The 12,739-nt window shown below is 34.6% G+C and overlaps 1 protein-coding gene across 3 annotated transcripts in view; it reads right to left on the bottom strand.

Annotated features, from left to right (window-relative positions):
- Positions 1 to 330: 330 nt before the first annotated feature.
- Positions 331 to 12,739, bottom strand: part of LOC105322943 (uncharacterized) — a 50,365-nt gene continuing 37,956 nt past the window's right edge. For all 3 annotated transcript variants that reach the window (XM_066067885.1, XM_066067884.1, XM_066067886.1), the window contains exons 9-18: positions 11,469 to 11,519; positions 10,664 to 11,100; positions 8,594 to 8,663; positions 8,227 to 8,349; positions 7,383 to 7,447; positions 6,843 to 6,928; positions 6,106 to 6,166; positions 5,547 to 5,707; positions 4,738 to 4,880; positions 331 to 4,040 (exon numbers count right to left, since the gene is read on the bottom strand). In XM_066067885.1, coding sequence (XP_065923957.1) covers positions 2,467 to 4,040; positions 4,738 to 4,880; positions 5,547 to 5,707; positions 6,106 to 6,166; positions 6,843 to 6,928; positions 7,383 to 7,447; positions 8,227 to 8,349; positions 8,594 to 8,663; positions 10,664 to 11,100; positions 11,469 to 11,519 — 2,771 coding nt within the window. In that variant the 3' untranslated portion in view covers positions 331 to 2,466. The remainder of the gene's footprint in view (positions 4,041 to 4,737; positions 4,881 to 5,546; positions 5,708 to 6,105; positions 6,167 to 6,842; positions 6,929 to 7,382; positions 7,448 to 8,226; positions 8,350 to 8,593; positions 8,664 to 10,663; positions 11,101 to 11,468; positions 11,520 to 12,739) is intronic.

Below are 12,739 nucleotides of genomic sequence, written 5' to 3'. Positions count from 1 at the left end.
AGAGAGAGAGAGAGAGAGAGAGAGAGAGAGAGAGACTAAATCTTCCCCCATTCCTCCGTAAAATAAATAGGTTTTAAATACACAAAATACTGTGGTTTCACCAGTATTCGTTGAATACCGATTTTCGTGGATTTCGATGTTAGGTTGGTCCATGAAATTTAAAGTTCATTGAAGTGCAATCTCCATTAATATTTTGTATTGATATGAACATTGGCCACGAATCTACGTATCCTTGAAACTGTGATTTTCAAAAATCAATTCGAAAATTGATACCCTTGAATATATTAATGAAACCAAAGTAGATTTAACTAACTTACGACCAAAACCCTCAAAATTTAGCAAAATATTTGCTGTAGTTTATTTTCGCAAAAAATGAACAAATTCATAAATTACATTTTGTTTCAATGAAGTGAACAGAGTAACTAACACATGGTTAAAAACAGTAATAGTATACAAGTGTACCATAGTTGCTCTACTTACGGGCTCTCACCCATAAATGACGTCCTCTCAATCCTTAAATTTTATAAAAGCAGAAATAAATTCTGCAGCAACATTTTAAAAGAAGTCAGTAATGATAAGAAACAAAATACATGTAAAGTTTGTACTGAGAAAAGATATCAAAATACTAGCATGTCTCGGTATTTAACCAACAATTCATTTTCTACCACTCCGTTTGATTAATAAGGGATGGCTACTGTAATATTTTGGTGAATTCCAAAGTAGCCAACATATAACATAAACAAGGCCTCAGGTTTTTTTTTCTTGATTTAAAAAATAACACCAACCGTTTTCAAATAAATAGCAGATATACATGTATAAAAGAATTGGCTATACAGGGTTTTCCAGTCATAGCTCTGTTATAGCTGTGTTATTTATTTTTTTATTTGATTGTTTTTTTTTTCTTTTTTAGGCACTTTTATGTAATTTGACCTTCAAGTGATTGAATTCTGACACTAATGCTTTTAATTGTGAGAGACCTACAAATAAGAACTCCCCGGGAAACACACAACAGGATGCAACAGAAAAAATACCTTCATTTTTATTATAAGATTAATGGTACTCAATTTTCATAAGGCCAGCAGTTATTTATTTTTATATAGAAAAAAATAAAAACTATGGAATTTAGGCAGTTTGGCAATCTGACATTTATGAAAAGAAAATCAATCGAAATAAAAACAAAATGTTTCTGGCAAAGGCATTTTCTGACAGGCCTAAATTAGGAAGCATTTCTTTTGATATTTCAATTTTGTAATTATTAAAGTGAAACTGAACATAAACTTTGAATAATCAAGGACAAAATTAATACAGAACAAACATTTAGGGTACATTTAGTTGAAATCAATGATTTACCAATGAAGTATTTCTCCCATCTTCATACCAGCAACAGAGGCAAAGTTAACAAAATAATTTTATCAATTATCAATTTTTTAAAAGAAATATTAACTTTTAGAGAGAAGGGAGACTGATAAAGTATACATTTGTAATATGTTTAAGGCACCTTTTTGTGACCTACTGGTTTGGCATATGTAAGTACTAATGTAAATAGAATGAAATTTTAACCTTTGGGTAACCTTTAAAAACAACATTACAGTCAATCATTATGTTTGATAATTAAAAACAAAACTTTATAAAACATTCATTCTAATGTCAAGTATCTAATTCAATAACCTTTTTTAAATGTTTTACAAGCTTCATTTAAAACTGTGTGCAAAACTAGCAATTTTCTTTGAATTACACAGAAAGAGAGATTCTAAATCTGAGAGCAAATTTTAACAAAATTCAAGTAAAAGGAAAAATATTGTCTATTTGTTACTGTGTACAACCAGCATATAACATCCTTGTATTTTCAGTTCATTACAAACTGGCAATTATATTTTCTATAGGAAACAAATGATACTTTGTCTGTTGCACATACCTTGTACAGTGAGTTGTCAAAAAATAAAAATAAAAGGTAAAATGAAATCAACCACAATATGTAAGTAGAGCAAACTTACCATTCAATTTCACGCTTCATTGCTTCCATCATAAGTAAGTAGAGCAAACTTACCATTCGATTTCACGCTTCATTGCTTCCATCATAAGTACATAACCAGGCAATTAATCTCTAATCTCTTGCTTAAGATTTCATTTCTTATAGAAACATTTCAAAATTAAAAAATGAAAATTAAATTTATTAAAAACTTAAAAGAAAAAAGCCATTCTGCATAGATGGTTGGCATGCAAAAAAAATGAATGCAATTTGTCTACAAAGAGATAAGATTCTTTAAACTAGTTTCATGTAAGTCTTCAGATCTAACACTCACTCCTTGACATACCCCCATATTAATACCCTTACCCCTACCCCAACCCAAAGTAAAATAATTCCCCCACAAAAATCTTTTTCACAAATTAAAGTTTAATGAGTTATTTTGATTAAGCAAACATCCTCCCAAATCCTCTTATAGTTGAACAACATAATGGCACTGTTCACAGGAAGAAGTTGTTGTCTCTCTTCCTCGGACACTTGTATATCAGATGATCATGGCTTCCACACAGCGTACACTTCCTCTGTCCTGGAACCCATTTTGACACACCAGAATTTTCGGACACTTGAGGGTTCGAATCCTCCACTTGTAAGCGAATGTCATCGTCGGAACTGTCTGTAGTCCACGACCCATCATCAACACCGTCGTCGGAGAAATCAGCATTTCTTAATTGTCCGTCACCACTACCAAATTCTCCATTAAACTTTGCGGACTTCTCATCCTCTTTCGAGGACAATGATGAGGAATCACCTTTATTCAACACTTGGCTCTTCGCTGCCTTCCTTTTGTTTGCTATGACATCGCTCCCTTCGCTTGATGGAGCCTGTACATCGCTGTTCTGTGAATCTTTGGCACTTTTCTCCTCATCGCTGGCCTCGTACCAGTCATCAGGCACATTGTCCTCCTGCTTGCTGGAAGGTTTTACCATCTCAGAACTCGTTCTGATATCCACTTCCTTCATTTCGAACCAGTCCATCTCTTTTTTCGTGGATTTTCCACCACTAGCACCACTTACATCACCACAGTTGTTATTGACATTTTCATTTCTTAATGGATTTTCACTCCTTTGCCTTAATGGATTTTCCCTCTTCAGGTAGTTGACTCGATCTTGCGATTTCCTCTCCATGCCATCTGCTCTCTGAATTGGAGTAGTGGGTCTCTGTGGTTCACTCAGCTCTTTCTTAGACCCTCTCCCTCTTCCCCTGCCCTTGGGCCTCTTCTCACTGCCACTTGAATCCTCCTCTGATCCCACAGATGACTGGACATTGCTGCCACCACCCATGTCCCAACACGAGTCAGATCCACCACTCTTAGATCTTGCTGCTTCTTTGAAACTTCCTGCCTTTTTAGAGTACAACTCACCATTAGTCTTAGCCATGTTCTTAGCTTTAGAGCTGTGTTGTTGGGAGGATGGAGGATGTTGGTGAGTTCTTTGAGCCCCAGCTGTGTCTGGATTCTTACTGACATACTGGAAGACCTTACTTTGTAGTAGCTTGCTCTTCCGTTCGTTTTCAGGGTTTTCCGGTAGATTTTCCTTGGATAAAAAGTTTGACCGTGAACCAAAAACGATATTGTCTGACCAGTTTGTGAATGTCTGCATTGGTTCCGACGACACAGTTGGAGATTCTCTGGGATTCCGTAGCTGATGAAGACTTCTTGTCCTCAGATTGTCAGGAGAATTCAAAAATGGAGATTTCCTCTTCATATCTGGAGAACTGTGGAACGATTTTTCTTCAGTAGAAAAATACATGCTGCTATTCGGAGAATCTGGAGTGTGTAGGAGACTGGAACTATTTCCCTCCAGGTTGTTCCAGTCAGACACCTTTGGACTATCCAGCAAAGAATTGGTCCAATCAGGTACTTTGGGGCTGGACAACTTGGGCCATTCTTTGTCTCTCTGGGTTTCATTTCTGTAAGCTCTAGACTTTGTGTTGGGTGTCCTCATCTTGGAATGTTTTCCCTTGTCTGATGTTTCCTTGGGAACAGGTGATTGAGATTCCGGCTGAGATTGTCTGCCTGGAGTAAAATTAACACTCAAAACATTACAATCCACAGTAGAATCAATTCAATGCATGAGAGTCTACCTTTCATTGTTTCCATATTTAAGGAATGAATTCAATATTTATTTGTTTTATAAGATTTAAAATGGTTTGGGATAGTTTACGCTTTTTATAAACCATGAATTCAATATTTATTTTATACGATATAAAATGGTTTGGGACTGTTTATGCTTTTTTATAAACCGCGAAGTCATTTGACCTTTAAAATGACATCAAATTCTACAAAATTCAAATGTAACTGTCACATATTAGGCAAAATTCTTTATAGGATATAAAACAATTTTTAGCCAATCTGAAATCACGTTACAACCAGATGGAATTAAATTTGAGGATTAGTTTGTATGAATAGGGATAAAGATTGTGAATCATAATTTGGTCATGATATTATCACCCAGTCTGGTTGTTACAGAAAAAAAAAACCAAGTGATAGATATAGCGGAGTTGAAGTCAGTAATGTGTAACAAATACTGACTCAAAAATACAATTTCTACACCTTGAAAAAAAATTGCATTACCTTATTAAGAAATACATCAAGTACTTTGGAAAAATGAACAGTAACAATTACAAATAATGTTTAGTATCTTCTCCACACAACTGAACCTATAGTTGGTCACATAACCTTAAGGCCCTGACTCTCTCTAATGCTCCCTTACCTGTAATTTTGACCATGTCTGTCTGCACTCCCTGGGACACACACAGTGGGGTCTCCGTCTGGGTGGAGCCGTCCTCCTTGCTGGTGGTAGAGGAGATGACAAACTTCTCTATGTAGATGTCCAGCAGCTTGGACCTCACCAACCTACAGAAACAAGTAGCAGATGATAAAATAGGGAGAGCTGATTGGTCAATGCCAGATGTCATCCAACCTACAGAAACAAGAAGCAGACAATAGAATACAGAGAGCTGATTGGACAATGCCAGATGTCAGTCAACCTACAGAAACAAGTAGCAGATGATAGAATACAGAGAGCTGATTGGACAATGCCAGATGTCATCCAACCTACAGAAACAAGTAGCAGATGATAGAATACAGAAAGCTGATTGGTCAATGCCAGATGTCATCCAACCTACAGAAACAAGTAGCAGACGATAAAATACGGAAAGCTGATTGGACAATGCCAGATGTCATCCAAGTCAAATGCTGACGTGTCTTTGAAACTAAATTGTCTTTTATAGCAATATTCCCAGATGATACAGAGTACATGCACATGAAGTACGGTAAATGTTTTCTAATTGATGAATTTTCAGTAATGAATACATTCAATAAACCAGAGGCCTGTTCAGTGTAGGAGTCACTTAATTCTACTATACCGTATCACAATATTTTTTTTAAGTGCTCACGAGCATCCGCTCTGCTAAACACACCTCTGGCTACACTGTATATGTGTAACACGGATCACTTAATCACGCCATCCACACTGTACATGTGTATCGCGGATCACCAGACAACACCATCCACACTTACCTGGACACATTGTCGTTCAGGATCTTGTTTCTACACTCCCTCTGTAACCGAGATTTCTGCTCCGGATACATTTTACAGATGTCATTTCCCACAATGCACCACACTGTGTTGAAACACTCCAAGTACACTTCCTGTATTTTGTCTTGTCCTGTCTGATGCGCCTTCAAAAGAACACGCATACTTATTCTAAATAATATATCCAAGTATAGACAACTGAATAAGTATTTATTATTAAGAGTATGTCCATTTAGCATCTAAAACATGAGCTAGAGATTTATTTTTAAATGGGATATACACAGAACAGCTAAGAATTTTTTGAAATTTTACATGAATGAACTGTGTAAACTTAAGTTTTGTTTACAGTTGCAACTGTTCCTAATTAAAATGTTCCTTATCTAGAAATGCATTCACAGTGATCTCTAATATTAAAAAATAAACAACTTCAATCGTTTTAAACTTGGTGAGTTAATTTTTCTTAATTTTTTAATGAAATTTTTAATCATGTTTGAAATAAAATCACTCATTTCTATTCTCCTTATGGTTGTCTTTTTACACTCACTGTTTTATTGAAAATGATCCACTTCTCCAAAGCTGATAAAACCAGTTCCTGAATTTTGTTGCTGAAAAAACAAGGTATCCAAAAAATAAAATATATTGTACATATAAATGTATATTGTAAATATTTATATTTGCAAATATGTTTCCTTATATGAACCTATAGAATAGCGAAAACGTCCATGTCTGTGTGAACTTTTTAATGAGGTCACAATGATTACTACAAGTGCTTATCATTTGACAACTGCATTATTGTAAATGTAAAAACACTGTTACATGTATGTTGATAATTCTAATGGAGATTCCTTTTTAAAAAATAAATATAAGTAATAAACATTTAAATGTTAAAAAGTTCATCAGGATAAGAACTTTGTTGGTACGTGATCAAATCTTCGGAGAAACTCCTTTGGACTTTATAGGATTTGGTCTCACGACCAACCAAGTTCATATCACAGTGAACTTTATAACATTTCTGTTTGTTTCTTAAATAAACCCAGAACAAAAACACAACACAGATTTTTATCATTGAATCATTACTCTCTGAATGAACCTCAAATGCTCAAGTTCTGTTGACAAAATATAGCACCTGTAACAAATGCTTTGGACCTAATACATAAATGAATTACTTCTTTAAAATTTGAAAGAACATTTCAAAACACAATTATCAATGTGCGACAACAATTCTGACCCACTGGGGTGGAGTCTGGGTGAGGCCTGAACTGACAAGGTGGTCTACCGTACCTGGCCGTCCAGTGGAGACTCATCGTGAACAGGTGGGACAACACCTTGCTGGCCTGTAGGTGGAAAGGGCTCCCCATGTATTGGACCTTAACAGGAAAAAAAACCTCTCATAAACTATGTAACAGTGATCATAAAATACATGTAATAACAAAGTGTTTCACAGTACGTGTATATACATATGAAAATACAAATCATTCGTATATTGTCCATAAATACATGTATCTTTGTGTACAGGTGTCAGAAGTAAGTACATCAGTAGAAAGTTACCAGTTACATGTCATAGGTTATGACACAACAATAATTACTGGATGTTGATTTTTACATATGATTTTTAAATAAGGCAATCTACTGATATTCTACATGTGAAAAAAATATACAGGAATAACAAACCAGTTACACTTTCTAAATTCAAAATATAAACAACTAGGCAATAATTTAATGAATTTTATGAAAGTTTTTCCCTAAAATTATTTTCTTTGCATCAATCAATCAAGTTCACTTCAGACGAAAGTTAAACCACATATGGAGTTGTATTTCTACCTTGATATAGTTTTCTTCTATCTTCTTACAAGACTCATACAGACAGTCCATGAAATCCTCCGTCACTGAGAAATCAAAGCAATAAATAATCACATAACAAAATGAATCGCATTAATCATACAAAAATTTAATTAATACAGAAAATATCTACCTGTACAATTTAGATACGACATTACTTTAAAATTATGTTAGCTTGATCCCCCCCCTCCCTGAAGTAAAACGGTACATAAGCTGATTAGTTTCAACTGATCATAATGAAAAATAAAAATGATTATAGATGCAGAAATTAAGTGTTGTGTACTGGACTCCCTATATTACAGAGATTAAAACATGAATCAAAAAAGTATTTTCGGTAAATTATCCTTGAATTGTTTCCTGAAATATATGCAGATTACCTTTCTGTAATCATTGCATATTAGAACCATTTTAACAAGAGCTTGGACTTTGGGTAGATGTGTCAAACAGCAATGTGACGTAGGCCTGTCTATTTTCATTACTAGCCACTCAGCCATGGCTCTTCGAAATCAACAAGGTTTGTCTGGCTTTTGAGCTAATACTTTGCAATCTGTGTATATTTCACTTAAAACCAGCATCATTTTTTTTGTTATGATGCAAGAAATAGATAATAGATAGTTATGCCCTACCGAAAGTCCAATGTCTTGTTAAAATGTAGCTGCAATGATGTAGCCCTCTCCCCATTTTTTTTTTTTGCCTCTCCAGTAAACATCAGATATAAAAAACCAGAGAGGGCTACATTATTGCAGCTAGTTAAAATGGTTCAAAGTGATTTACAGCCGACATCATTTCTAATTTTCTTGGTTTTTTTTTATTTCTTGAAACTCACCACTCAATATCTGAATGATATCCAGCAATACGTCATGTATGTCTCCATAGTAACGGACCGCTCTGTTCAGCAACAAATAAATCACTTCCTTCAGTTGCTCCTTGTCAAGGTACATGTACAAATCTAAAAATAGATATACACTGGCCAATTAGAACAGAGCTACAGGGTACAAAAAAAATCTTTTGGATATGGATGTAGATGAACATACGATAACTTTGCAAACAATAAATTTAATAATTAAGATATCTCATTTAAATGGCGAGATTTGATAACACAGTAGCAAGCTAAAGTGTAAGTAGGAATTGTTTTACTTATTGAATTAAATGTTGCAATAAGATCCATGTCTTGTTGGGGTTGTTAGTGATACCTGTGAAGAATAAGCTCTGGAGGCGAACTCTTGTCTCCTCGTCTGAATCTTTCCCTGTGTCTGAAAAGATCTGAAACAGAGCACAATATAAGAATAAAGCAAAGAAAATCTAAAAACCTGGAATGAAAAAACTATTTCATTACAAAATGATTGGAGCAAAACATGTAGTTAGGGATCACTGTATGAAGCTTCAAGACAGGCATGATTGTTCTGTGAATCATACTTAACATTCAATCTACAATATTAACATTTGCAAATATGTTTCCTAATATGAACCTATAGAATAGCGAAAATGTTCAATTTTGTATGAACTTTTTCGTGGTGTCACAATGATCATAGCATGAACTTATTGTCTGACGGTTGCATTATTGACAGGGATGGGGTAATGGTAATTTGTAATGGTAATTGAGTGTAATTAATTACAAATTTTGATGTAATTGAAAGTAATGTGTAATTGGCCAATTTTTCAATTACATGTAATGGTAATTTAATTAATTACTTTCAAATAAGGCATGTAATTCCAATTACCTTTCAATTACACACTGATGTACATATAAATATGAAGCTGTCCACTACCCATTGTTCCCAACACTATCAATGGTACAAGATCAAGTTAGGAAGAGAAGTTAAAAAGCATTGAACTATTATTTTATATATCATACTAAATATTTTTCAAAATGAATTTTTTTCAGTGATTTAATATTTAATCATTAGTTTCCCAAATTTAATTAAGTACATGTATTGGATGATTTGCTTGATTTCTTTTTTTTTTAAATACTTATTTCCCTTCTTAAGAGAAAAATTAGTGTGTCAATTATCATCGAGTTAGATTAAAACATCACTGTTTAATTTACAAACAAAATCAGTGTTATATAAACTATCAAGTCATGCAGCCTAAAATACATAGAGCTCAAATGCATGGCTTCAAAGTTTTTGATGCCTAACATGTCCACAGGGTGTGTTCCCTTATTGCAAACATTTGATAATTAGGTAGAGAACAACAGGTGTGAATTGTGTTTTGATAACAATTATAGTCTGCCCTCTACCTGAGATTAACCTGTACTTTGGCATTGTATTTACAAAGAAAAAAAATAGTGTATAAAAATGCAAAGGAGAAAGTTTTCATTTAATAGTTTTGCACGCAGGAAATACTTGAGTTGACAAGATAGGTGTAGGTTAGGGGATATGATTTTCAAATATTTATTGAATATTAAGGTGGTATGGGACACCTCCATATTGTGACTACCAATACCTGCGTTTTGAAATAAACAATAAAACCAAATTTATATTTTTTCTTTCCAAAAATTGTTACTTATCAAAGTAGTTAGCAAATTCTCAAACAGTGATAGTATTTTTATTATGACGAAACTTTATTCACATTATAGACATACCTCCTTAAATGTTCATGTGTTGTAGATAAATCATAGTTTTATCAAATTTTTATGAATTTCAAAATGTAATTTGTAATTGAATTAATTCGTTTGCAAAGTAATTGTAATTTAATTAATTACATTTGAAAACTCTTGTAATGGAAATGGTAATTTAATTGAAGAATTTAAGCAAGTAATTGTAAATTAATTAATTACTTTCCATTGTAATTGACCCCATCCCTGATTATTGTAAATGTGAAAACATTGTTATATTAATAATTCTGAAAAATTTGCTATTCTCAAACTTAAATATAAGTAATAAACAGCAATTTTTAAAAGTTCACTGGGATATGAAGTTGGTTGTTATGTGATCAAATCATCTGAGAAGCCATTCCAGCTTCGCAGGATTTAATCACATGACCAACTAAGTTCATATCCCGGCGAACATTTTAAGTTACTATTTCTTTCTTAAAAAAATGAAGATTTTTCTCTGCATTTTCACACAAGACATACAGTATGAGTAGGGAAATCCATTGAAAACTGTTTCTGGGCTTAACTAGAAATATTCATCTACCATAAATAAAACTTTTGTACTAAATCTAATTAAGCATTCTCTCTCAACTTCTTTGCAAGTAAATATTTCTGACTTCTTTTAATCATTTGATTTTCAAACATAAATTGTATTCATACAAATACTTACCTTTTGCAGTGTGTGCACCATTTCTTCTCGCTTTTCTGGGGATGCACTGTTTGCGAACTGTTCAAGGTTATTGCTGGCAGGTGGGGTGTCTAGAGTATAATTCTCATAAGCAACCTTGGGGGTAATACAGGAGTGAGAGCCAATCACATGGCTCCCACTAGTGGGGCGGGGCCCGGATAAACCAATCACAGGGCTGCTACTTGATGGGCGCACTGAGCAAGACTTGTCTTGCTTTCCTCGGCCTCTCCCCCTGAATGGCCCCAATTCCATCCTCTCCTCTACCCCAGGCCTGGCCTCTCTGCGAGTCAGAGAGTAGCGCTTACTGGGCAAGCGGTCTTCCATCAAGGACTGACTAGTGGAGGGTCTGACTGACCCCGGGGGTGGGTCCCTGGTACCCATGGTCTCAGGCACTAGTGGTGGTGGGAGTTCTGTCCTTGCTGGTGATAAATAAATTCATTTTATTAACACAAGCTGTAGAAATAAGTAGAAGATTACCTAAGTTATTTAGAACTTGTGTCTAATCCATTTGATTTTTAATCAATAAAATATGTTCAATTCAAAACCTTTCCTATTTGATATAATAGTTGTCTGTATGCTTTATGATTATTAAGAGGTAAGACAAAACCAAACTTGTTTAAACACAATGACATACTTTCAAAGTTTACCCAATCACTTTTAATACTGCAAAAACAAGTGAATTTCTTGTCTGTATACTTTACATTTAATTGGTTTGGCGACATCTAATCTGAATCATGAATTTGATCAATTTTCATATTACATTTGAATACCAGTATATGCCGGTTACCTGCTGATCTGAACCTAGGAGGCAGCGACTCCTCTCTGTGGTCCACTTCACCTACAAAGACGTAATACAAACATTTACATGCATGTGTCTTGTTCTATCTGTAGCTAGAATGAAAAATTACATCGGATCTATATACTACAAAGTACTGGCCAATTTAATTTTGTCACAAATGACAAATTTTACATGAAAAATATTTTCCAAAATACAAATGTATGTTTTTTATCAATCTAAACTCATTTGAAATTTCAAGTTTTTATATCAGATTTTTAAATCTTGATGCATTATTGAAGGAAGTTGTCCATTTATAGGAATTTAAAATCCCATTGCAGAAAATTCACAAATATCAAATAAATTCCATCGATATTTTGGTTAACACTGGCAGATGTTGCAGTGAAGGCCTACCGGTAGTTCCCTTAATTCAAATGGTCAAAACAATAGAAAGGTTGAAAAATGAAGCCTTTTACAAACATTTGGCATTGCCCTAATTAAGTGGGGTAAAAAATCTTGAGGGAACCTGGTCCCACTGTCACCAAAATTTTCAAATCACTCAGCTCAGTTCTGAACTCAAATCCTTATATAAAAAGTGCATTACCGGTACTTTGAGGTCAAAACTCAGACTTGAGGCTGAGAAGTGACTTGATGAAAGTTGGTGACGGTAGGGCCAGGCAATAAATAAATATATTATCCGTCCCCTCCCACTCACCATAACCAGCCTCTACGGCCAGACTTTTACATTCTTTCACATCCTCCATTATCTTCTCATTCTCCTGCTCCAACTGCTGCCTCGCTTGTTCCGCTATTCTCTCAGACAAACGGTCAGTACAGATGTCCTTGGTGTGATGTATTCGATCGAAGTCAAACCCCGAGATGACGACCTTATTTCCTGAGTTGTGCGCCTCGGTGCTTTGGGACGGATTGAGGGACCCATCGGGGGAACTGCCACTTTCTGAGATGACCTCTTCACTTGACGGCTCATAAATATCAGAAGGGGAATTTCCGTCAGTGGCCCCCGATGGTCGGCTGTACTGGAAATCTGTGAAATTGTCAGTGGAAAATCCACCCTCTCCACTCTCCTCTCCATTACTACAAACAGTATCCGGCGTATTAGGACTCTATTTATTATACTCTTACCATCCAAAAAAGGCAATTTCTATGATAAAATGCTACAGATACACGAACACAAATTGTGTCAAATTAATTAGGAAAGATACTTTCTAGAACAGACTTGTATAACTAAAGAAAGTAATCATGAACTCATTGGTTATGACTAA

Source organism: Magallana gigas, chromosome 8, assembly GCF_963853765.1.
Source record: "Magallana gigas chromosome 8, xbMagGiga1.1, whole genome shotgun sequence".
Classification (NCBI taxonomy): Eukaryota; Metazoa; Mollusca; class Bivalvia; order Ostreida; family Ostreidae; genus Magallana; species Magallana gigas.
Note: the sequence above shows the minus strand (reverse complement) of the source record. Positions and strands in the feature narration are given on the sequence as shown.